At 32.0% G+C, this 24,953-nt stretch overlaps 3 protein-coding genes across 13 annotated transcripts in view; 2 read left to right on the top strand and 1 right to left on the bottom strand.

Annotated features, from left to right (window-relative positions):
- The window catches only part of LOC132731653 (phosphatidylinositol-binding clathrin assembly protein LAP-like), a 45,045-nt gene extending 37,821 nt beyond the window's left edge, over positions 1-7,224 (top strand). For all 9 annotated transcript variants that reach the window (XM_060717871.1, XM_060717874.1, XM_060717872.1 and 6 more), the window contains 2 exons: positions 1,223-1,458; positions 2,123-7,224. In XM_060717871.1, the coding sequence (XP_060573854.1) occupies positions 1,223-1,417 (195 nt within the window). In that variant the 3' untranslated portion in view covers positions 1,418-1,458; positions 2,123-7,224. The remainder of the gene's footprint in view (positions 1-1,222; positions 1,459-2,122) is intronic.
- Positions 7,225-8,492: 1,268 nt separating this feature from the next.
- On the bottom strand, positions 8,493-14,430 carry LOC132731654 (NADH dehydrogenase [ubiquinone] 1 alpha subcomplex assembly factor 4-like). The gene is made up of 3 exons (XM_060717878.1): positions 14,139-14,430; positions 11,245-11,339; positions 8,493-8,974 (listed from the first exon to the last, which is right to left on the bottom strand). The coding sequence occupies exons 1-3, from the start codon at positions 14,302-14,304 to the stop codon at positions 8,639-8,641; spliced, it is 597 nt and encodes a 198-aa protein (XP_060573861.1). The 5' UTR covers positions 14,305-14,430; the 3' UTR covers positions 8,493-8,638.
- Positions 14,431-18,210: 3,780 nt separating this feature from the next.
- The window catches only part of LOC132731646 (serine/threonine-protein kinase 33-like), a 36,352-nt gene continuing 29,609 nt past the window's right edge, over positions 18,211-24,953 (top strand). For 2 of the 3 annotated variants that reach the window (XM_060717859.1, XM_060717860.1), the window contains exon 1: positions 18,211-18,549. The gene's annotated coding sequence lies outside the window, so the exon portion shown is untranslated. The remainder of the gene's footprint in view (positions 18,550-24,953) is intronic. The other variant, XM_060717862.1, reaches the window with a different exon arrangement.

The following is a 24,953-nucleotide window of genomic DNA, read 5'->3' as shown; positions in this document are numbered from 1 at the left end:
TAGTATGCATATAGAGTAAAAATCGTTTCCGGAGTAGTTCTCTGCAACTACTGGCTGGAATTCAACGAAACTTTATGGGAATCATTAGTATCTAGAGGAGATGCGCATATCGTCGGCTTGTTCCGGTCCGACCCTTTTACTCAGAGTTATGGCCCTTGATTAGTTATGCAGTATGCATATGGAGTAAAATTCGTTTCCGCACTACTTCTCTGCAACTACTGGCTGGAATTCAATGAAACTTTATGGGAATCATCAATACCAAGAGGTGATGTGCATATCATCGGCTTGTTCCGGTCAGACACTTTAAGTCAGAGTTATGGCCCTTGATTAGTTATGCAGTATGCATATGGAGTAAAAATCGTTTCCGCGCTACTTCTCTGCAACTACTGGCTGGAATTCAACGAAACTTTATGGGAACCTTCAATACCAAGAGGTGATGTGCATATCATCGGCTTGTTCAGGTCAGACACTTTAACTCAGAGTTATGGCCCTTGATTAGTTATGCAATATGCATATGGAGTAAAAATCGTTTCCGGAGTCGTTCTCTGCAACTACTGGCTGGAATTCAACGAAACTTTATGGGAATCATCAATATCAACAGGAGATGCGCATATCGTCGGCTTGTTCCGGTCAGACCCTTTAACTCAGAGTTATGGCCCTTGATTAGTTATGTAGTATGAATATAGAGTAAAAATCGTTTCCGCACTACTTCTCTGCAACTACTGGCTGGAATTCAACGAAACTTTATGGGAACCTTCAATACCAAGAGGAGATGAGCATATCGTCGGCTTGTTCCGGTCAGACACTTTAGCTCAGAGTTATGGCCCTTGATTAGTTATGCAGTATCCATATAGAAAAATATTTGTTTCCTCGCTACTTCTCTGCTACTACTGGCTGGAATTCAATGAAACTTTATGGGATACTAAGAGGAAATGTGCATATAGTCACCTTGTTCCGGTCAGATACTTATAACTCAGATTTATGGCCCTTGATTAGTTATGTAGTATGCATACATCTCATTGGCATTTCCAGATTTTACTATTTAACACAAAGTTATGGCTCTGTTATTGCCCTGAATATTTATCAAGTTCAAAGAATATTACTGTTTATGCCATGATTTATATATAAATAAAGCCTTATGTCTTAAGTTGTTGTGTTAATAATAACCAGTACTCGGCGGGGGATATAAATTCAACAAATTTGCTTGTTTTATTCTCATCAGCAAGGGATGGTTGGACAACCTATGATGGGTCAGATGGCCCCAATGACAGGCATGCCCATGACAGGTATGCCCCAGATGGGTATGGCACAACCTATGTATGGAGGTATAAGACCAGGGATGGCACCAATGGGCATGTCCCAACCAAGACCACCTGTATCCCAAAGTCAACCAAATGATCCATTCGGGGCATTGTGAGACTGTTGTACATGAATGAGTGATATGTATGAAATATAATGGTGAGTTGTCTTTATTTATGTTTTCAGCCTTCTTTCATCGGGTTATTAAATATTATTGTAATTTTGAAATTTCTCACAGTAGTTTTATGATTTTGATGACAACATAATGAACTGAGCTGTTAAATTAATATGGGTCATTGAATCTTATATACATTTTGAAAGTTTCAAAATGAGGCAAAATATTCTGTAAGATTAGTCTAAGTGTCCTCGCATCTTGCACCAGATTTCAAAGTCTTATTACATATGTGTCAATTAGATTTTTTTAACCAGCTTGCTTGTTCTGCTCAGATGCCTGCAGTTGTATGAAATGATGCACAAAAAACAGCATTTTACACTGTCAGTAAAACTGGAACATTCCTGTATGACCTTTAAAAACAAGTTTCATGTGACCTCATTTGTTTGGTCAATAATAACAAAATATTTAAAATGTTCTTTAATAATCAAGGACAAAATTAGTCTCCAGCACTGGTTTATTATATTTAATAACCTATACAAAGTATGCTATTCCAGTAAAATATTTCTTAACACTGTCAACATTTTGCTCTGACAATTTTTTTTAAGAAATGGCATATTGTCATAGTTACACATACTAACATACATGTGACTAGTTAACTGATAACAACTTTTTTTTTGTCTATTTATAAATTTTAGTATTGTATTTCAGAATTAATATGCTGGCATAATTCCAAGTGAGCTCAGGATTGTAAACGAGAGATTTTTCATCGTCAACATGTATATTAATATATGGGGGCGGAGAAACACTAGCTTGTTGAGATGTCAGTTACAGCAATAATTGTGATGTGTGAGAAGCCGCAGAATCTCGTGATCTGTGTGAAATATATGTGTGATAATTCTACAATGTTAATATATACACTTCTGTACAGTTTTATGAATCAATTAAACCATTTTATAGACTGATTTATGGTAATACCAACATTTGAGTAAATTTTATGATATTAAAGTTGATGAAATTGAATATTAGCAACTCGGCAACATCCAGAAGATAAGAAATGAAGAATATATATAACAAGAAAAGATATTGTTTGCATATAGAAATAATGTTGTATCAATTTAAGGTTTTAAAAATTCCTCTGTGTATTTGATGAAAAAGTGTGTGTAAAATTTCAAACATATGCAAATTATATGTATATGGTCATTCTTGTTCACAGAGTATTTTACATTCCATTTGTAGCTAGCTTTAATTAATGTGATTCTTTTTGTTTCGGTATTTTCACCATTATTCAGGTTTCTAAAACATACTCTTTCAAATCATATATGAAAATAATGGGAGCCACATGGTTTATGCAATTTTAGATTCAGAATTCAGTTTATATATATATACATGTAGATAAAAACATACACAGTTCCGTATATAATATAGGATGAAAAGATGATACTTCTGTATTAACTAGCAGACAGTTTGAAAGATACGTTTGATTTGACTGATAATCAACTGGGATTTTGGTATTTTGTGCTATTAATACTTTGTTTTAATTCATAGTTTTCAAACATACTTGTGACTACTGACTATAAATGATAGATTAAACATTTTATTCTTGTTAGATTTACTATTGTGTGAAATTTGGGATTTTCAGCTAAACATAGAAATTGAGGGAAGCATTATTTAGTCTAGATTTACAATGCTTAGTGTCAGGACTGATCAACTCTGCATTTCAAAGTTTCCATCATTTTATGATTTATTTATACAAGTCATATGTTTTCATACATGAAACTGTTCTACGGTATTAATAAGTGCTAGAAAAGCATTCTTATGGAATACTATAAGTTTGATTAGATTGTAGAATATATTCATAAAATATATAATGAAATGTTATAACTATATGTAAATAAAATTAAGTATTGAAATAGTTCTTATTGAGTCTATTGTATGAATGTGTTCTTCTGTAGTATACAGTTTTCAAAATTTAGGTGGGTAAATGTTGACATTTTTTGAAGTGGTTGGTGTGTAGTTTATACTGTGTTTAGTATGTACATGTCTGTAGCTATATACATGTACAATTATCTAGTGCAATCAGAAATGGCAGTTTGATAAACAGTGTAAGCAGGATCACTAGCTGAATGTGTGGGAATGAGACAGGACATGCTGAACAGTAAATGGGTAGGAGATGGACAGTCGTGTCTCTGTAATTGAATGGGCATGTCTTTGTAATTGGATGGGAGGGGGTGTGTTTCTTATTAGCTGGGTGGGGAATGGGCGTTTCTTCATTATATTTATATCATATCTTATAACTTAGAAACATTATTGTGATATTAATGTGTTTTTTTATTACTCTTCTACATACTTATGTATCAAGTGTTTCTTTCAAGACGTAACAATCATGAAATACACAAAAAGCAAGTTATTATTCATCAATTATTTGCAAGAATTCAATTATTGTAATTATTTATATTCATGTGAATGTTTTATAAAGAAGCTTGAACTTAAAAGTAAAATGGAGAAACAAATACATGTATTAATGTGACAAATTCTGTATAATGAATATTGTATATGACTTGATTATTTTATACTGGACACTTTGATTTGACTTTCATGTATAGGTTATATGCATGTTAATTTAGGAGCAAGATCTTGTGACAACATTCTTTTACATAAAGAAGTTAATTTTCCTCTAAATTTTAGACTGTTGCATATACTATCTGTTGAATAAACTTTAAGTTGGTTATTTGTGTGGAGATACATAAATAGATTTTCTGCAGCATATTGTAACAACCTTGAATTGTGATTTTATAAAGCTTAACCTGCTGGCAGCAACAGATTCTACCCATGCAACCAATGCAGACCAAGCTCAACCATGGTCTATAGGCTGCACTATTGATAGTCAGTCAGTACTTATTTTGAAATTTTCCTTAAAAATAATAAATGGTTTTGCCCAGATAGAAAGACAGACAATCTCAGATATGATGTTTAGCATGATAGGTTAAAGATATTATTGTGACAGGGTTAGAATTATAAAACTGAACTGTTCAGCCTTAAACATGGTGAAACAAGCAGACAAATAGGAACTAATATATATGCAAGTTATGTATTAGAATGTTTATTTATACTGTTCTAATTTATTACTAGGTGTGTATACTGTAGTTATAATCATTGGGTAAGAAATCATGCACACTGTTCTTTACAATCCTCATTGAGATTTTCAACCATTATAATATGAGCCGCGTCATGACAAAACCAACATAGTGCGTTTGCAACCAGCATGGATCCAGACCAGCCTGTGCATCCGCGCAGTCTGATCAGGATCCATGCTGTTCGCTATCAGTCTCTCCACTTTTAATAGAATTGGTAAGCGAACAGCATGGAACCTGATCAGACTGCGCGGATGCACAGGCTGATCTGGATCCATGCTGGTCGCAAACCCATTATGTTGGTTTTGTCATGACACGGCTCAATTATAGTTTATACATTGTATTTATGTGTAAATGTTTTTACAATTTGTTCATACAGTGACCAAATGTCTTTTATTTCATTTGTCTTTTTTTTTGTATTTTACTGTGATGTCCATTTAATGTGCATCCAATATTTTGTTAGCTTCTTCAAATTAACTATGTAAATATGCATCTATTCTATACACATATACTGTATATATTATAAGTTAATGTATACACTGGTTACCTATATCCCTGTCTGTTATTCTACTTTGTATCAGTATAAGAAAACAGATTATATTGTTTGAATACAAGACTAACATTACAACTACATTTTGTGCTATATAACATGTGCTTTGTAACACCAGGTTATATGTGGCACTCTGACATGATCATATAACATTACTGAATCATATCTGAAAATAAAACTAATGTAAGATACATAAAGAAAAAATTCTTTATTAAAATATACACATGCTACTGTTTAATTTCATTTATAATTTTTAGCAACTCTAACCTAGCTGCTTAGGTTATATAATTCTTACCCCCAGCAACAGGGGTTATATAACTTACAACAGCAACAGAGGTTATATAACTTTACTTACCCCCCAGCAACAGGGGTTATATAACTTACCCAGCAGCAGGGTTAATATACAAGACCATACCACTCGTCAAAAGTCTTAGTAAATAATTTATAATATTGTACAATTGCTCTTTGATGAATGAAATGAATATTTATTCATAAATTTGTGGAAACTGTTTGTATAAATAATGTAAAAGTCGAGATTGATTAATGGAAACTGTTGTTACATTTGTGCAGTATTATAAGTTGTTTACTTATATCTATTTAAATTTAAATAAGTGCTTGAAAAAATTAGTTTGATTTTGTTTATTGTATGTTCTTATCTACAATGGAACATATTGCTGGCGTCATATAACTGAACCAGCAGCTTGGGTAATAAAAATTAAAAGCACCAACAGGTGTTGTATAACATACCCAACAAAAAACATCATGGGTTATATAACTTACCCCCTCAGTAACAGGATTATATAACTGACCTAGCAGCTAGGATTATATCACCCCACAACAGTTTATATAAGACAGTAGATTCATAGAAAGTCTTAATTAATAATTTGTAATACTGTACAATTGCTCTTTGATGAATGAAATGAATGTTTATTCATAAATTTGTGGAAACTGTGTGTATAAATAATGTAAAAGTCAAGATTGATTAATGGAAACTGTTGTTACATTTGTGCAGTATTATAAACTGTTGATATATCTATTTAAACAAGTGCTTGAAAAAAAAAATTTGTTATTCTATTCTGTTTATTGTATGGTCTTATCTACAATGACACATTATTTAATACACATATTAATTTATATACAATATCAAAAGCAACCAGGTTGAATACACGAGAAAGGAGAGAATTTTTGTTTTTAATATTTGTTTCTAAATCATGCACTGTTTTAATATAACTAAGCTATACTATATTATAGTGATTTGCTAATCTGGCACACCTAAGCATTATGATGAGACTTCTTTTGACTGTTAACTTGAACATACTGATAATGATACATGTAGCATTAAACAAATGGACAATTCAAAATTGAGAGCAAGAAAATTGTATTACAAAAACTTATATAGGTAAAAGTTAATTTAATTATATTCTAACTTCTTGCTTTTACATGAAAGGAGAAGTTTATTAGTGAAGCACTTGCTAGGTTTTGTGCACATGGAATGCTAGTCATCACGGACTGTGTTAATGTATTTCTACATATAGAAGTCTTAGTGCCATACTCTGATAAAATATTTGATGGTATTGAATCTACTACAAGTATTGTTGAAATATACTAGTACAGCATTTTTCTTTGCCCTATTAGTTCATTGTTAAAGCATATACATTTATTGCAGCTTTGTGACTATGACCATACTTATTATTTTAATAGGTGGGAAAAAAACAATCTTTAATCATATTGAATGCTGATAATAAAATTAAGTTTTAATTGCATGCTTGTAATGAAATTAGTTTTAAAACTGTTACACATAGAAGTTTATTTTTCTTTTGCAATTTCATACATCCTCCAAGGCTACAAAATTGATCAGTATTTTCACATGATGAAATGGGAGGCAACTCTTTTTCCATTCTTGAAATACAAAGGGAGGCCACTGTAGGTAATATCAGGGGAGACAACTATAATACAGTTTGTAGCATTATTGTTAACAGTAGTTTTTGTTGTTATTACCGAGCATAAATCATTGGTTCATTTTTTCTGTGACAGTACATTATGTTAATGTTATTGTAATTGTTATTAGCGCTATAATCATGTCACAAAATGTTGTGTATCATAGACAATGAATAAAATATCAAAAAGTACCAAGTTTTTTGTTATATATTATAGTAGTATATGTATTATTTTGTGGGGCATGTGAAGAAATTACTTTATGTAATTATTACAATTAAATGTATAAAATGTTATTTTACAAACTGAAATTGTTTCAACTACTTTCTTAAAATGTTGTGAAACATTTAAGACATTGCATTATAAAATAGATACATCATTGCAGGGGTGTCCGTGGCGAAGTAGTTTAGATTGTTGACTTCAAACCACTTGCCCCTCAAGCTGTAGGTTTGAATCCTGACCGGGACATTGGATTCTTTCATATGAATAAGCTATCCAGCTAGCTTATGGATCGTAGTTGGTTCTACTCCGGTGCCCGTTCGAGCCTGAAATAATGCATGGAAGGTCACCTGAGGTCGTCCTCCACCAGTAAAGCTGGAAAGTCACCACATGACCTTTACTGTGTCGGTGTGGGGTGGGGGAAAACCAAATCAAACAAACAAAAATTGTATGCTTAATTCTATCACATTTAGAGAATACTTGGTTTAGATCACAAGTAGTTAAAAGAATGGTTAAAGAAATATTTGTGTCTTAGCAATGCAATCTCGTGCTTGTGTAATAATGTTTACGTTGTACAAATTGCTATACAACACTTACAATATATCAATTGAGGACAGAGAAGGATTAAGAGAAACCACACATCACCATAATATATTCAAGTCAACTAGTTTTGAAAGGGTTGTAGTGTCCAAGTTTAAAGACAATCTATTATGAAATACATAATAATGGTCAGTGTGAAAGTATCTGTGCAACAATAGCTTGAAATTCTCCTTTGAAAATTTGATTTGGCATACTGAGATTTGTCTGAGAATATTAGAGTGTTTAATAATGTTCCTATACTCTTTTAACACTGTCTTAATAGAAACATGCCTTTGTTTTTAGTCAAAGATCGGGGTTCCTTTACTGGATCCAGCTTTGGAGGCATTCATCAATTTCCCCAAGACAATTATTGTTTAGTAGGTTCTTTTTATGTTAGTAATGCATACACCAAGGAAATAATTCATTTGACGTTTCAAATTTAATCAATAAACTGACATGTATACCTTTTTCACAAAATCATTACGGTGGTCAGATTTACCAGTAAATGTATTGTGTCTGAGCTAACTATTACACCATGTACAACTCTTGTTGAGTGACAAGCAATTTTCAATTTCAATACCTTTTGAGAATTTCAATAAAAGAAGGAATCACCAACTGTCCAACTGTTCTTCAAATGTCAAATAAATTAAAAATTGGTGAAACCTCAATGGTGACTACTTTTTTATAAATTATAAGCACAACTTTATAATAAAAGACAATGAGCGTTTTCTCATAAACAATGTCAACAACTTAATTACACTGTTTTAAATTAAAGTCTGCAATAACAATTGTTCCTATTTAAAGCCTGCATCAAGAAGGTTTTGGTTTCTCAAGTTCATCATGATCATATTTCCACTGTAAAAGCTTATCATTATCTGAGGCAGATGTTATTTCTATAATTTTAATTTTATCATAATATTTCAATAAGTTCATGGTTTCTTGCACATTCAAGTGATATTCTTTAGAAATACACTGTGCCTGATGCAGTAATGGATCTTTAACAGCTGAGTCACCTCTGTCAAGTATAACTCCAATTTGTCGAATGGAAACTTTTCCCTTTGGAATCTTTTTTGGTTCTTCAAAGGCTAATAGGGGATCTAAAACAGATTCTCGGCTTTGTGGTAGAGGACGGTCTGTTGATTGAATCTGAAAAAAGAAGAAGATTCAAACCTATACAAAACAACTCCTGAAATAACCTTAGTAAATCATTGTATAGATGATGACAAGTTTTAGCTCATCTCAATGCATTATGACCAATGAAAACTCTTCTTATATTCAGTTCTTCACTGTAAATTTTACAGAAAGTGAAATTGATTTTTTATATGAGTCTTTTGCCAGTAAAAAAACATTAAAGGGACTCCACTGAGGTTTTTTGACATGACGGGACTGGAAATAATTTTTTGAGATTATTACTCCATTTGATGTAGATCTATACTAATAACTTATGTGCAAAATTTCAGATCATTAGCTTGCTCCGTTTTTCTAGAATAATTATTATAATAGTGAAAAATGACCCCAAATTGAAAAGCGTTTAAACGCTTTTCACTCAAATCAGACTGAGAATAGCACAAACATATGATTTTCAATGTATTTCTTCTATATTTCTTGGTTATTTTGTATTAATATCTGCTTTAAGTACTCATGTTTTTATTTATGTGAAAAATTAAAATTTTATGTTTTTAGGCTTAGAAACCTCAGTGGAGTTCATTTAATTTGGAATTTAAAGGAATTCCATCAAGAAATAAAGAAATTGAAGTTTTGAGTAAATCCTTTAAGAAATGAAGAAATTTCTAGAAAAAAAAATCTTAGCCCAAGGGGGGACATAATTCTGGAAATGGACAAGCTAGAGTATTGAATCTTCTCACACATTATTTGACTGAAAATAAGGAACATAATTATATATAAAGTTTAAAGTAGTTGATGATCAGAAACATATATTTCAAGTCTGAAGTATACCTTAAATAAATAAGTTACAGTGAAAAGATTTTACTAGGTAAAAAACTTTAATCCGAAATCTGGGTGCGGTCACCAGTGCTTGGTGAGGACAGCTCTCCCTAAAGTCGAGCTTAAAATGATGTGCATAATCTCCATACTGCCATCTATCCATATCTCGAGTTTCAGTACTTTTTGAGTTATCACAAATATTGTTATTTTGGCTATTTTAAGTCTATTTGTTGCCATAGCAACTAAATTTTTCAATATAGGAAGAAAAGAAAATTATGCGCATAATCTCAATACTGCCATCTACCATATTTCAAGTTTCATAAAAATATTTTCAGTATTTTTTTGTGTTATCATGGAATCCAGTTTTTGTATTAAATTTGCCATGTTTTAAATCTATTTGTTGTCACAGTAACCAAAGTTTCTAACATAGGAAGAAGAAAAAAATATGTGCATAATCTTGAGGTTGCCATTTACCCATATTTCAAGTTTGGAAAAAATATTTTCAGTATTTTTTAGCGTTATCCAGATTTGTGGACAGATGTATGGACAGATGGAGGGTAAACCTAAAGTCGATGGTGTCAGGGTTAGAATTTAGCAATATTTTCTACTTGCAAATTTTTGCAAGTAATCAAATGTTTAACTGGTAATATGTGGTAGTCAACTGGCATTTCTATGATTGCATATCTTTTATTATTATTGTAAACATTGTCAATGTATTTTGAACATATGGTATGACAAATGATATTAAGTTTGAATGTCAGAAACATCTTAATCACTAATAAACACAGATCTCTTCTTGTAACGAAACAAAAACATATAAACACATTAATTTATACATGATAAACAATTGTTTAGGCATCAGGAATAGATATACCAGAGGAACACCCACCGGTGACAATGTACAGTTATAAACTTGTTCATGTAATCAATTTCTTGGGACCTTTATTTATTTTAGCATATTTTAAAATTAATTACACCAACAGCCTGAACACTCAGAGGTACTGATCTACTTAAATATTTCAGCTTAACAGTAAACACTTTACATTGGGTGCTACACATTAAAATTGGACACTGATGAAACAATATGGATGCATTAACCAATAGTGTTTGTCTATTACAAATAGTCCATCTAAATATATTCAAAGGAAATATAAATAGAGCAACCAAGAATTGATTTTTTAGTTTTTAAGGTAAACATCATCAGTTACTGCATCTGGCATAGTAAACATCATAAGTTTCTGCTGCAGCAGACAGTTGCCAAGCATCATCATCAGCTCAGAAGATATCAATTATGTAAACGTCCGAAATGAACAATCACTTGCAAATCAATGCCAGCTAGAGAAATTTTAGCTGTCAGTATTAGATTTTTTCACTGGCATTTTGCCAGTATGAAAGCTTAAATTCTAACTCTGCCATCCAGTTAAACTGGTAGGGGACTAATAAATAGATGTAGACTTATTGTTACACTATACCTGTATTTTTCCAACAGAATCAAGATGTAATGTATTAACGCGGTCAACCAACGAAGTGTCATGTTTCTCTAATTCTTCTTGTATTTCTGGATGATCTGTAATGGAATAAAATTAAGAAAAATATTGGAAGCTTGGGAACTCCTTAACATTTCTAGCCAACAATTAAACCATTTTTACCTTAAAAGAAAATCTTAAAAAAACAAGAGTTGATAAGCAAGTGGCGAATGCCCCCGAAAAGGTTTCTTTAGCATGCAGGTATTATGAACAGAAAGAGAATGAAAGTAACTAATTGCTTAATATGGTTCTTGTGAATGAAGTGCTATTTATAGCAAACTTAACACCTTGGGACAAGGGTCTTGGATGTGACACAACATCTTGATGTGGTAGAAATTTATGCCAAGTTATTTTAAAGTCCTTCAATGCATGACAATATTACAGTTTGGAAACTAATGTTATCTTCAAACTCTTCTTATGAGCATACATGTAAGTACCTCCAAACTATTAGAGTGACCTTGACCTTGGAGGTAGGAGATCTTACACACAACATTGATGTGGTTGACATTTGTGCCAAGTTATTTTAAAATCCTTTGATGCGTGACAAAGTTACAGTCCGGACACCCATGTATGTACATATAATCTCTAATTGTGATAGCCTGAACCTTTAGAATGTAAGTGTGACCTTGACCTTTGAAAAGGGACGTGGTTCTTGGACACAACACAACATTGTCATATGATAGACATTTGTGTATAGTTATTTCAGAATCCCCCAGTGCAGGACAAAGTTACAGTCTGGGCATGATTGTTGTGTAAGTGGGGACGGACAGATGGACATGAGCCTTAGCCATGACACATCGTCTTGATGTGGTAGACATTTGTGCCAAGTTATTTTAAAATCCTTCCATGCATGACAAAGTTACAGTCCAGACATGAATGTGTATCTTCAAACTCTTCTCGAGAGAATGAGTACCTTCAACCTATAAGCGTGACCTTGACCTTGAAGGTAGGGACAGGGGTCTTGAACGTGACATGTCATCTTAATGTGGTTGACATTTATGCATAGTTATTTTAAAATTTTTCAATGCATGACAAAGTTACAGTCCAGACACCAATGTGTGTATCTATAAACTCTAATTGTGATAAGTGAGCTTCAAAAAGGTAATATGACCTTGACCTTTGAGGTAGGTACGTGATTCTTGAATGCAACACATCGTCTTGATATGGTTGACATTCATGCCAAGTTATTCTAAAATCCTTCGATGCATGACAAAGTTACAGTCCAGACACAAATGTGTGTAACTATGAACACTTTTTGTGATAAAATCCTTTGATGCATGTCAAAGTTACAGCCCGGACACTATTGTGTGTACCTTTTAACTCTGTGATAAAGTGAACTTCAAAATGGTAGTGTGACCTTGACCTTTGAGGTAGGGACGTAATTCTTGGACGCAACACATCGTCTTGATGTGGTAGACATTTATGCCTAGTTATTTTGAAATCCTTCCATGTAGTACTACATCCATGCATGACAAAGTTGGACATGAATGACAGTCTGGACATGAATGAGTGTACCTATTAGTGATGGAAATCGGATGGTATTTGTCCCAATCGATCATCGGTTCAATCGGATGGGACATAATCGATAACATTTCGAATAAAGTCGCGTTAAAAAGAAATAGGGAAGAAACAATTCTTCCCAAGGCACTTTATTATATTCAGTTACATGAACTTCATATAGCTCTTTTCAACACAGTTTTAAACTTATATAGTCATAATTTTACGAAAAAGCTTTTATTTTCCAATGGATGTCAAATAATAACATTGACATCACATTGTATAACTATTGTTTACATCACGTATTGGTCCTGTTCAACTCCAAATTGTCTCTGAGATATTTTCTTTGCGATCGGTAAGGTGTTCCTAAAAGGAAATTACCGTCAGAATTAATTCCCTTTGATACTTTAAACATTTTCGACGACGTCGCGGAACAAATTTTTGTGAATCGATTATTGTCGCTTTACATAACAGTAACTGATTATCGACGACATGCGACAATCGGAACATCACTAGTACCTATTAACTCTATTTGTGATAATGTGAAACTTCAAAATGTAAGTCAGCGTGACCTTGACCTTCGAGATAGGGACGTGGCACTTGGACGAGATACATCGTCTTGATTTGGTAGACATTTGTGCCATGCTTTTTCAAAATCCCTCAATGTATGACAAAGTTACAGTCCGAACATGAATGAAGTGGGGACGCACAGAAAGACGGTGCAATTTTAATATGTTTCCCTTCGGGAGCATAAAAATCACACTGTACAGTCAAACCTGTGAATAAATGTCATATAAATAAGAGACCATAAAATTAATGACCTTAATAGACAAGTGGTCTTTATGTAAAGTTTACTCTGTTGTATTTTCATCAATGTAGTTTTCTTTATTTGCAGGATGATTTTTATATGTAGATGGTCTTTAACAAGGGTATGACTGTACAAACTGTCAACTTTAACATCATATCTGTTAAAAAACATTTAAAATATGTAAACCCCCAAAAGCAACAGTAATAATATTACACCACAAACATTTTTTAAATTCACCAATGGACGCTGCAAAAACTATATTTTTTCTTTCCTCTGGCGTAATATTTATATGGCTTGACTTTAGAATATGTCTGCAGCTATTTTTACTTTAGAATATGTCTGCAGCTATTTTTCACATTTTACTCAGAATTATTTCTTCAAATATTTATCAGTTAATGATTTTATAAAAAATAACTTAAGATACTTGGTAGTTTAATGGGTTAGGCTTATAAAACATGTTTTTTTTTTGTGGCGGATATATTCTAAAAAAGCTGCATTTATATAACAGAAGCAACAATTCGAAGCGAAATAAAACCTGCAACTTGTTTTTCTATGCTTTCTTTGGTCGTGGGGTGCAACGGTGCTCGAACCGGCTTTACTTTATGTTTTTCTACAACTTTTTGAGCCCTTTCTTCCACATTTATATTCTTGATTGGCCTAACAACTTTTCGTACAACTGCTTTGGAAGTATTACCGCCCATCGTCAATGTTTAGTTAAAAAGTGTTACGAAAGAGCCTTTATTAAACTGTTAAACACTTTTATTTTTGAAGGTTATGTCACAGTCCATTTTCATTATCTTGTATGAAGTGACGCAACGATTAATGCAAAGGTAATCCAAATGTATACCATGGTTTTTATCTGGTATCCGGTATTTGTAGGTTAAGTACCACTAAGTCAGGAAACGCAGTCAACTACGGTGTCCCAAAGTCAATCTGGCTCCAAAACGGTCAATCCGGCCCCAAAATCAGTAAATCCGGCCAGCATGACTTCTGGTTTGTCAATCCGGCCCTAAAATTAATAAATTAGACCCCAAAAAGGTTTTGTTTCCAGACTTTTATACTTCACAACAGCAGGTGTCAAGTTTTTTTTAAATAAATATATATAATTAATGTCATTTTATATTTTTGAATATATAATCATAGCAATTAACTGGTATTTGTCGGTAAATTCAATTGCACCAGCTAAGGCTTTAATACGCAACATTCAATGGCTGATTGTCTGTCTGACTGACGGACTGAGCATCAGTAATTATGTGTTACAAATTCATTTATTCAACCATGATAAACTAACATTTAATAGAGCAATCAACTAACAAAGAATATCAACTATTTCACAATAGACACAGCTTACATCTCTGCCTTCATGTCTTTATTTGATGTGAATCTCTTGTTTTTCGTTAATGTAAATTCGAAAATACTATTTTCCTTAAAGTATATAAGTAATGCTTTAACTTATATCTGCTTTAACTTTATAGTCATAAAATAATATATATATTTTATGACTTATTTTGTGCTTTGTCTTGTTTCATGATGTTGTATGTACCGCTCAAAGAGCTTCTAAAAATGAAGAAAATGCGTCTAAATAATGGGACCCGGTTGACCAAAGATCAGATTAACTTGCGACCCGACTGACCAATATTTTGGGCTGGATTAACTTGAGGTCGGGTTTACTTTGAGCGGGATTGACTTGCTAAGTCAACAATTCTCCATTCTCATTGTAATCAGATAAACAGCATTAATCGTTTTGTTTTGAAGAAAGAATTGGAACATGACAAGATACTCATAATTGTTCTTAAAAGAAACAATTAAATTGTATCAGATATTTTAATGAACATATATATCTAGCATAATTAAAAATGTAAATTCTCAAAATATCCTACTAGAGAGTCAAAATTACTTAATTCAGTCAAACCACCAGTCAGTCCCACCTGCTTTTTACAACTAGCGATCTAACAAGACAACTTAATGCAGTTGGCCAAGTTGACATGGCAATTTTGTACTATCCAAAGATATTTGACAACATCTCAAAAGCAAAAAAGTCTATTATAATAACTGAGTCAAGAAAGGCTTCCTTTTTATTTCTGATTTGACTGAGGAAAAAGGTCAAGTCTTTGATGTCAACTTTATTAGAAACTATCTTCATGTAAATATATTTTTTAGGTTATCATGGTCTTATAAACTGTTTAACTAATTTCAGAATAAAATTAAAAATTGATCAAGGTTCAAGTAATCTAATATAACCTTTTTGTCCATTTTATGATTTCTCATAGAATTTTAGCAAAAAACATTTTCTCGAATAAAATTGGCATCAAGAATGATAAAAAAGGCAGCTTTTGCAATTCGGCTGATGAAACGTTTGTGCATCTGTTTTACGAATGGTGAACATACAATGTAATTCTGGCAGACAGACTTTAAAAGAGTTCATTTTCTGTTTTTTGTTTTTCAAAAGGTATGGGTAGCTATCACTTTTGCGGCGTGTTGTTTTGTCTTGTGTTTTCTGTTGGTCTATGGCTTTACAATGAATAATGCAACTTAACCTATATGGAACACTTTTTTGTATCACCTAAAGAGATAAAGGATAGCAATTTTGTGTTAGAATAAATTATATAATTATTTCTTTTTATTAATGTTACTTTGCTATTTTGACTTTAAACTAAACCATATGAATATTCTTTTTCAGGGAAGTAGTTGCAAAATTTAAAATTGTTAAGATAGTCTTTGATGCAAGCAATTTGTTATATATGTGGGGAAAAAAATAATGCCAGTGTTTTGTTGTTTTGTTTTTTAATCATATATCAACAGTGAAGGGCGGCATTCAATGAACGGTGCCCAGCAACCATATGCTTATAGTATATACCGATTGGTGTCATATAATTTAACCTGTAGGTTCATCATGGATAAAAATAGAAAATCTTAAACTATTTTCTTTCTGAACCATCTATAGCATTTTAGATAGTTCTCTGTCAAATTTGCTAAAAATAACATTGGCCCCGTTTGGGAACTGCAAAAGCTAGAAATAGAAATATCTTTTAAACATCTTCTTCTCATGAATTACTATATGGTTTATTACAAATATTAGTTGGAAGCATTCTTAAATGGTCTTCTATCAAGTTTTCTCAACTGAATTTGGTCAGCTTCTAGTAAGACAATTTTAGCTTCAGCTGAAATAAAAATAGCTTTAAGCATTTGCTCATGATCTAAATGAAACATGATCTATACGTGTATTTTTAGTTGTCTTTTTTCAAAATTAATTTGGTCGGCCCCTTATAGGACCACAGAAGTAAAATTTTCAATTTCCATGAGGTAACTGTGGCCAAACGGTTGTTGTTACACTTGACAAAGATATAAACACCTATATTATCACACCCGTTAACATGTAGCGAGCAGGACAGTTTGATGCAGGAAGAACTTACTATATAAATATCAGTTTACAACCGTATTACGAAGATATGTTCTTCTTTTTTTCCTCTTTTTATTTCATGAGATATAATGTGAAGAAATTGATTGCAGGATAAAAAAAGAACTTACATAGCGCACAATTGTTCTAACCACAACCAAATGATATGCTTGCAACCAGTTAACGGGGTGTCTATAATTTAAGCCAATATTCTCAAAATAAAACATTGTTAAAATCATTGCAGGATAGACATTGCAAATACTTTACTTAGATGTTGTTTTTTGTCAGACCAGACAAGTATTAATAATCTAGTTCCATGTAATTGTAAAATAGAATAGAATAAATTTCATTTCCAATCATGGGCTTTGACAGGCATTATAATCACATAATAATGATATTGTACAAGATATACAGAACTAAAAGACATTATATAATAAAAGCTTAATTATAATTAGTGAACAAAATTAGCAAAAGACTTTGTAACAATAAGAAACTAAATCATAGTAAATGACAAAGTGAATAAAAAAAATAATGTAAATACAAGTAATCCAAATGATCCATTATATAAGTTCAACAAGATGTTACATTTTTTAGAAATTCAAGTCTAGATGAAAAACGTTTATAGACAAAGTTTGCTACAGCATTAATTATATCATTATTTCTCACTAAACATCATATACAAACTGTTCTGACATCTTTTTTTTAGAGTTTTAATGTTTGGTACCTTTTCAGATATATGAGAAATTAAGAGAGTTTCTTTCAAAATCATAAAGATAATATCTTAATATAAAGTGTTTTTCTGTTTTAATATCATGTAAAAGACAACATTTGCAAATTCTACCATTGACAGTTATATTTCGATGTCTTCCAGTTTCAATTTCTAGTCTATGTGCAATAATTCGAAATTTAGTAATTAAGAGACGATTTAATAACAGGACCTTTAATAGCATCCAAATAAGGTTCATACACGATTCTTTTTTGTACATGCCTGTCCTGAAATTTTAACTTTTGAAACATTTTTTTGAAGAAAAAAAACGCCTAAAATACAATGTGTGGGATAGTAAGTTGAACACTGGTGAAAATTAAAATTTAGTTGTGTAATGCCATATACTTTATTGCCGGATACCGGATACCAGCTAAAGTACAGTCTTGCTAGACTGACATTAATTTCATGTCAGAAATTATACACCGCTTATCAAAATATCATAGAACCCTCCTTGCGCGACACAAGGTGCGCGTTATACTTGGAAGCCGATAGCGCCTATGGAGACACGAATGTCAAAGATTACAGTTTTATGAATTTGAAGCTTTGGATTTAATTTACCCAATCAGATACATATTTGTTCAGTAAAAAGATAAACCAGTCGTGTTGTGGTAGTTAAAACTTTTTTTAGAAACTGTTGACATCTCATATTTTTAATCTGTCGGGTCTTGTTAGAATGATTAGTGGAGTTGACAAAGTTGAAAGTGCAAATTATTTTAGTTTATAGAGTTATTGACATGAAATGGATGTTGTGGCCAGTAGATATTAAAAGATTTGTTTCAACAGGTTTGATAATTTTATTTTTCAAAGATAAATATTGTTTTTCCATGTTTGATTTGATAAAATTGCCTTCACTCATGTCACTTAGTATCCTTGAGTGATAGAGAATTTAGTATCCTTGAGTGATAGAGAAAAATAATTTGCTAAATTTTACCTTTGAATCTCTTTCCACATACATGTATTTGTACCAAACGATAGAACATAACCTCTGTTTACTAGTGCGTAGCAGGGTAATGACGTAAGTGGTCGCTTATATCATTTACAGCGCAAAACAAAGATGGGATCGAAATTGGGCAGCATAAAAACGGGTCACCCAACGATAGTTAAACGTCTCTGCAGCCAGAGTACCACATGATGTAGACCTCCTGTACCTTGATATTTACTTGACACCCCAAACACTCTCGAAAACTGTTTTTACCCGTAAACACTTGTACATGTTAATATTGCAAAACCCCTCCCCACACACACCCGATTTACTAGTCCTTCATTGAAAGACATTGCATTTCTTTTTTTATACAGTTTTATGTTTATTAGAATATGCAAAGTTTTTCCTTAACTGGCTAATTTCCTAAAGCACAAATCGACAGGCTTCTCGAGTCAATTTGATTTTACTAGTAAATCAAAACTTAAATGTTATAAATATTTATCACAAAAGCAACTAATTGCATAAAAAAATGAAGTGTTTTTTCTCAAACACTGTATAAATATGCAAAAATTACTCACAATAAGTAGTTAAATTATCCATTTATTTAAAAAGACACATGAAAGACATTTTGTGTTGACCCCACATATTGAAAATTTCAGGTTGCTCTGTGACGTCGCTTGTAAAACATAACACAAAATTAGTCTGAACACATTTTTTTCTCTTGTGATCTAAGGCGCTGACAGAAGCACACAGTAAAAATTTTGTCTAAAAAGTTTGGTAATTGTAATCACTGCTATACTCAGTACACACCAATATGGAAGTTGTTTGAAAATTGAATATATGTGTTGTTTTTGAAAAGGAAGATACACATTTGTGATAGGATTATGAATACAAAGCATTATTTGTAACATTTTACATGGGAGTTTGAATGATTGTGCATGTTTATTGTTTTTCATTTTGCCATGGACTTTTTTAAATAGACATTAAAGCCAATTTGAATAATGTAAAAAATAGCTTCAAATCTGCTGTTAACTTCTAAATATTTGGACTACTGATTTACATGATACTTCTATGTACAATACTCATGATACTTAAACCGGTATTTGAGTTGCCAAATGATTACTTATGTTCCATTTTTAATAAATGTACAAATAAAATGTTCAGGGCTCATCAGGAGGGAGTTGGCACAAATTTTCTTTACCAAATCTGTATTTAGTCACAAGTGATCATTGCTTGGTGATGCTGCATTAAGCCAATCGGAGAAGCTGAACATCACTATTGGTCTGACACATACCTATTTATGTGGACAATTTTACTTAACAAGAGTGTTGGGTAAAGTAAACATGTGTGCTATTCTCTCAGTAATGAAGCATCATACTGTCTGTGTTTAACCAAAGTAAAAAACTGTATGCTATGGAGTTTTCACACACCTACGCTATTTTAAGAGCCTTGAAAACTCTATCTCATCTTGATTTTACAAGGAATAATTCAGTAAGGATTGATAGAATTCATAATTATTATTAAATTATAGGTAATAACTAGGATATTTTGATAAGACAACATACACTACGTAGTCACTTCGTTTAAATGGTAAAAAATATCATAAATGTTTACAAATGAAAATCGAAAGGAATATGTTTAAAAGTGTAACCATAGGGCGTTAATAGCAGTACAGTTAAACAATTTTTTTTCTAAAATTCTAGCTAAAATCAACTATTTTGAACATTGTGCATATATTTTGTGATGTCATAAAATTGATGAACCAGGCTCTTAATCCAAGCAACAACAACAAGTAAATTATGTCCAAGTCAAGCAAAATGACTTGTAATTTTATCTGTATGGCCAAAACAAGAAAGATGGGGCGTTTAATTCTCTGGGGCATTTAGTATTTTTAGGTAACAACGAGTACTTTTTACATGGGTAGGCAGTGATTTTCCTACTTATATAACAGACTCCGAAAAAAGGCCTCTTCCCAATTGAAATTTTCTTTAAAATCATGCAGTTTTCCCAAAAATATGAACTTAAACCAGGGTTTTTACTTCCCAAATCAGCAATTTTAGAGAAAATTTTTCCCAAAATCAAGAGGCTAAGGCCTCTTCCCAATTAAGTGAGAAAAATCACTGGTAGGTAATGCCTAGTACATGTAGTGCCCGGGATGAGAATAACGCCAACAACATTAATGTGGAGCACTTGTATCATACCTCATTATGTGTTTAACGAGTGCTCTACGACATTCTTTGAAAGTACACTAAGAATATAGAACAGAAAGTCAGATCAAGAAACTGAAAATCAATTGTTGGGTAGTTGACAATTTCGATGTTAACTTTTCCTGTAAGAACTGATGAACTTTAATTTGTTGCAATTAAATAATAAATCTTGTGCATACTGTTTTTCAAATTCTGATGACATACTTCAGTTCTTACATTTGAATACTGACATTTAGCTTCAGATTTCTTACATCTGGGACATTATAATTATAATGAGGCAACTTACAACTATGGAAGTGATCTCAGGGCTTGAGCAACTGGATGATTTGAAGGAGTAAGTCACCTAAAATTTCGGATATTCACCAAGTAAAATCTTAATTGGTGTTACACAGTTACTGCTGCTAATTTACTCATTCATGTGGCATGATATGCAGCTCCATTGGACATAGTGCCTCTGTCATTCTCCGATGTAAACATTACAATTAATTGAGCATAACTTTTAATGACACCTGCCTTTTTTTAATCAGTGAGTTAAAAAGTTTACACCTTGAATTGGTTTTACCATATTTGACAGTTACTATACACAAAATTACATTGAATTTACATGCATATAAGTTAACACTCAACAGGAGCACTTAGCAGTAAATGGCAGTACAGTTATGTGCACATCTAGTTAAAAGTCGGCGGCTTCTTTGATATTCTTTGAATAGCAGTCGCACAAATACAGATAACGGTCTGTAGTTTCATTTAAACTGTATTATTTAAATACCCGTTAAAATGTGACAGAAGAATGTATGATTCATCTGTTGTACTCATGAAATCAATATCTATTCTGTATAAAAAACCTGATTAAAAAAAGGAAAATAACTTGCACTTTTTTGAAGACCTATTACATTTTTCGTCTATGGTTAAAAAGAGAGACCATCTGCGTTCACAGCTTGATTATAGCCCATTTACTTTATATGTAATAATTCATGCAATAATACACTCATTTAATAAAAAAATATTACTAAAAATAAAATAAAAAAATTTGCATTTTTTATACTGTTATGAATATCTTTTATATTATTAAAATATGAATATTAATTATTTTACTTTGTATAAGGAAATAGATAAAACATGTTGTTTTTTTTATATCAAATCAATGTGCCTAGCACCCTTTTACTTCTTCCAATGTCTTCAAACTTATCCCTAATGGCAGCTGAGGGGGAAGTCACTTCTGTCTATTCTATATAAAAGCCCTGGATCTTATGTTTGAGTTCAAATAACTGCTGATCGATCTATAAGCAAACTGTTTAACTCTTTAATTAATGCTGATATAAAAATTACATTGATACACTGTAATAACATCATGTAAAGACCATTCAAATAGAAATTTTACAAAGGGACTGTTAAAATCTTTTACCAGTTTAATCTGTTTATTATTTATATAAATTTCCTTATTTTCCCTTGTTTACTTAATGGACAAAAAGTATAACTTTCATAGATACATTGTAATATGAGCCGCATCATGACAAAACCAACATAGTGCGTTTGTGACCAGCATGGATCCAGACCTGCCTGTACAGTCTGATCAGGATCCATGATGTTGGCTTACAAACCCTATAGCATGTAGAGAAACTGATAGCGAACAGCATGAATCCTGATCAGACTGCACGGATGCGCAGGCAGGTCTGGATCCATGCTGGTCGCAAACGCACTATGTTGGTTTTGTCATGACGCGGCTCATATGTCCTATACCATGATGTGGTACTAGAAAATATCCGGATGAAGTTGTACTAGAAAATACAAGGACGAAACAATTCCATAGTATCATTGAAGAAGGTAGCTGATTAGAAGAAAAGTCTTTTTTTTAAAGCAAAAATTGTCAAAATACAAATATTTTAAAGTGATTTTTTGGTTGCTTTTAACTATTTTTAATGAACTAAGTAATCAAAGAAAGATAAGTTTTGAAATATTACTACAAGGGTAGATTTTCTGGCATGCTATACTTTAAGGGTGTAATGCTATGCTCACCTAACGATACAATACGTATCGCAGTACACTGGATCCATGATACAATACGTATCACAATATGTATTGTCTGTTATCCATTTAAACGTTGTAACTTCACACAGTAATATTATGTAATGCTTTAAATTAATTGAAACAACTTTAATTTAACTGTAATTTCCACAATATTTCATATTTACCAAGTATTTATCAAATGAGTCCTTTGCATTGAACAATGCAGTATGTTCTTGAATGACCTGGCCAATGTCTCTTGTCTTCTTTGGACATTTTGATAGTTAAAATAAAAGCTTTAACATTTTCTAAAGCTGTGAAAAATATTTGCAAAAGTGTCCATGTAACATATTAAAAAATTTTCACGAATTTCAGCTGACCAATAAGTTTTCGAAAAAGACCCCTCAGCTGATGGTCAGTTCTTACTAAACCCCTAAAAAGAACAATAAGTTGGAAAAATCAGCATATTGTAGTAACAGTCAAAGAACTTTTTTCCCGTTCTCTTTCCGTCTAAAATCCAAAATGCTTCTATATTTCGGACTTAAAACTAATTGAAGCAGATTAATATTCATTTGCAGTTTTAATTTCTCCCCTCGAAAATGGTTCAAATTGCTGTACTGTGCCGTATGGGTGTTTTGTTGTACCATGAATCATACCTTATGGGAATGGTTACAATGTACTGTACTTGGCTACTTTTATACCACTTTCATGTTTTTCACTCAAAGTTTTGGTCAAATTAAGGAGAAAGCATTCAAGATATCCAGAATGTGATGTACATGAATGTAATGTTTCTTGCTCAAGGAAACAACAACGTCTTGCCACTGACGAGGTTTGAACCCTTGTGGCCAGCCATCCTGAGATTACTAGTCCGATGCATTAACCACTCTGCCACACAAATGATTGTGTAAAGATTCATTGATGGTTTAACTCAGATCAGGCTTAGAATTAAAAAAGTCTAGAATTGAAAAAATTGTGATTTTCAATTTAATTCTGAGTATATTTCTTTGTGAACTTTTACATATCTTTCCCAGTTGATCTATGTAAAAAAATTCAAATTGTATGTTTTTAAGTTTTTGTACCTCTGTTTTATTCTGGGAGTTCATTTAAATGGTTGTGTTTGCTTGTAGTCCTTTTATAAACATATTTAACTGTTGGTTGTTTTTTTTCTTCAAATGAAGTTAGCTACTGTTTGGAGATATTTAAACAGGCGCTAGAACATATTTGGTCGGTAGTTAAGAATGTGTAAAGATCTACAAATATTTACTGTTCTTATTGTTATATGAACTATCAAAAAGTTTTAACAATCTTATGTTAAATTTACAATATTTGTTCACAAGTAGATCTGTCATCTGAAAGTCTTATTTTAGCAAGTATGTTTACTTTTTAATGTATGCATGAGTAACACTGTAATTAGTAAAAAAAGTAGATCACAAAGTTCAGTGTCTAAATATTGAATAACTGGCACAATACAGTGCTTATGAAATGGATAGTTGTAAAAGATCAATGTACATAAAAAAACTTGAATATTTTAGAGCATTTATCTGAAGGAATGATACTGGTTAAGTTGGAATGAAAATATTTGACATTGTTATATGATTAATTCTATTCAACACAACTTTAAAGTACTTTGGTCGGCATAAAATTTGTAAATGAATTTAGCTTTTTGAAGACTTTCATTGTAAAACTATTTTTGAATATGTTGTCTTTAAAACATAAAAGCATTAACAGTTATAATGGCCAAAACATTCATAACTGCGTGAACAAGTTCAAAGAAAGATATCTTTGTTATTGTACATACCGGTAGAGTGTTAGAAGATGATTAATATGGAATGTCACTAAGAACCTTTTAAAAAAACTTTTGTACATAAAACTAAGGGTATTTTAAACCACTAGCCTGATGGTAGCTACTGATTCTACTCGTGCAACTACTGCAGACTCATCTAGCACTGCTGAGTCACATCTGATCATGGTCTGCACTTTGTTTTTCAATTAGTACATATTTTGAAATTTTCCACAATAATGATACATAGAGGTTTTGTCCAGATTAAAAGATG

This window comes from Ruditapes philippinarum, unplaced genomic scaffold, assembly GCF_026571515.1.
Source record: "Ruditapes philippinarum isolate M1 unplaced genomic scaffold, ASM2657151v2 ctg1059_1_1_1_1, whole genome shotgun sequence".
NCBI lineage: Eukaryota > Metazoa > Mollusca > Bivalvia > Venerida > Veneridae > Ruditapes > Ruditapes philippinarum.
Note: the sequence above shows the minus strand (reverse complement) of the source record. Positions and strands in the feature narration are given on the sequence as shown.

What these genes read in the sequence shown, in the direction of transcription:
- LOC132731654 (XM_060717878.1), bottom strand. Translation starts at nt 14,304, where the DNA reads ATGGGCGGTAATACTTCCAAAGCAGTTGTACGAAAAGTTGTTAGGCCA. An exon ending in CATAGAAAAACAAGTTGCAG is followed by an intron (nt 11,340 to 14,138) that starts GTTTTATTTCGC and finishes ATTCCATTACAG; the next exon opens with ATCATCCAGAAATACAAGAA. An exon ending in ATTCTGTTGGAAAAATACAG is followed by an intron (nt 8,975 to 11,244) that starts GTATAGTGTAAC and finishes TTCTTTTTTCAG; the next exon opens with ATTCAATCAACAGACCGTCC.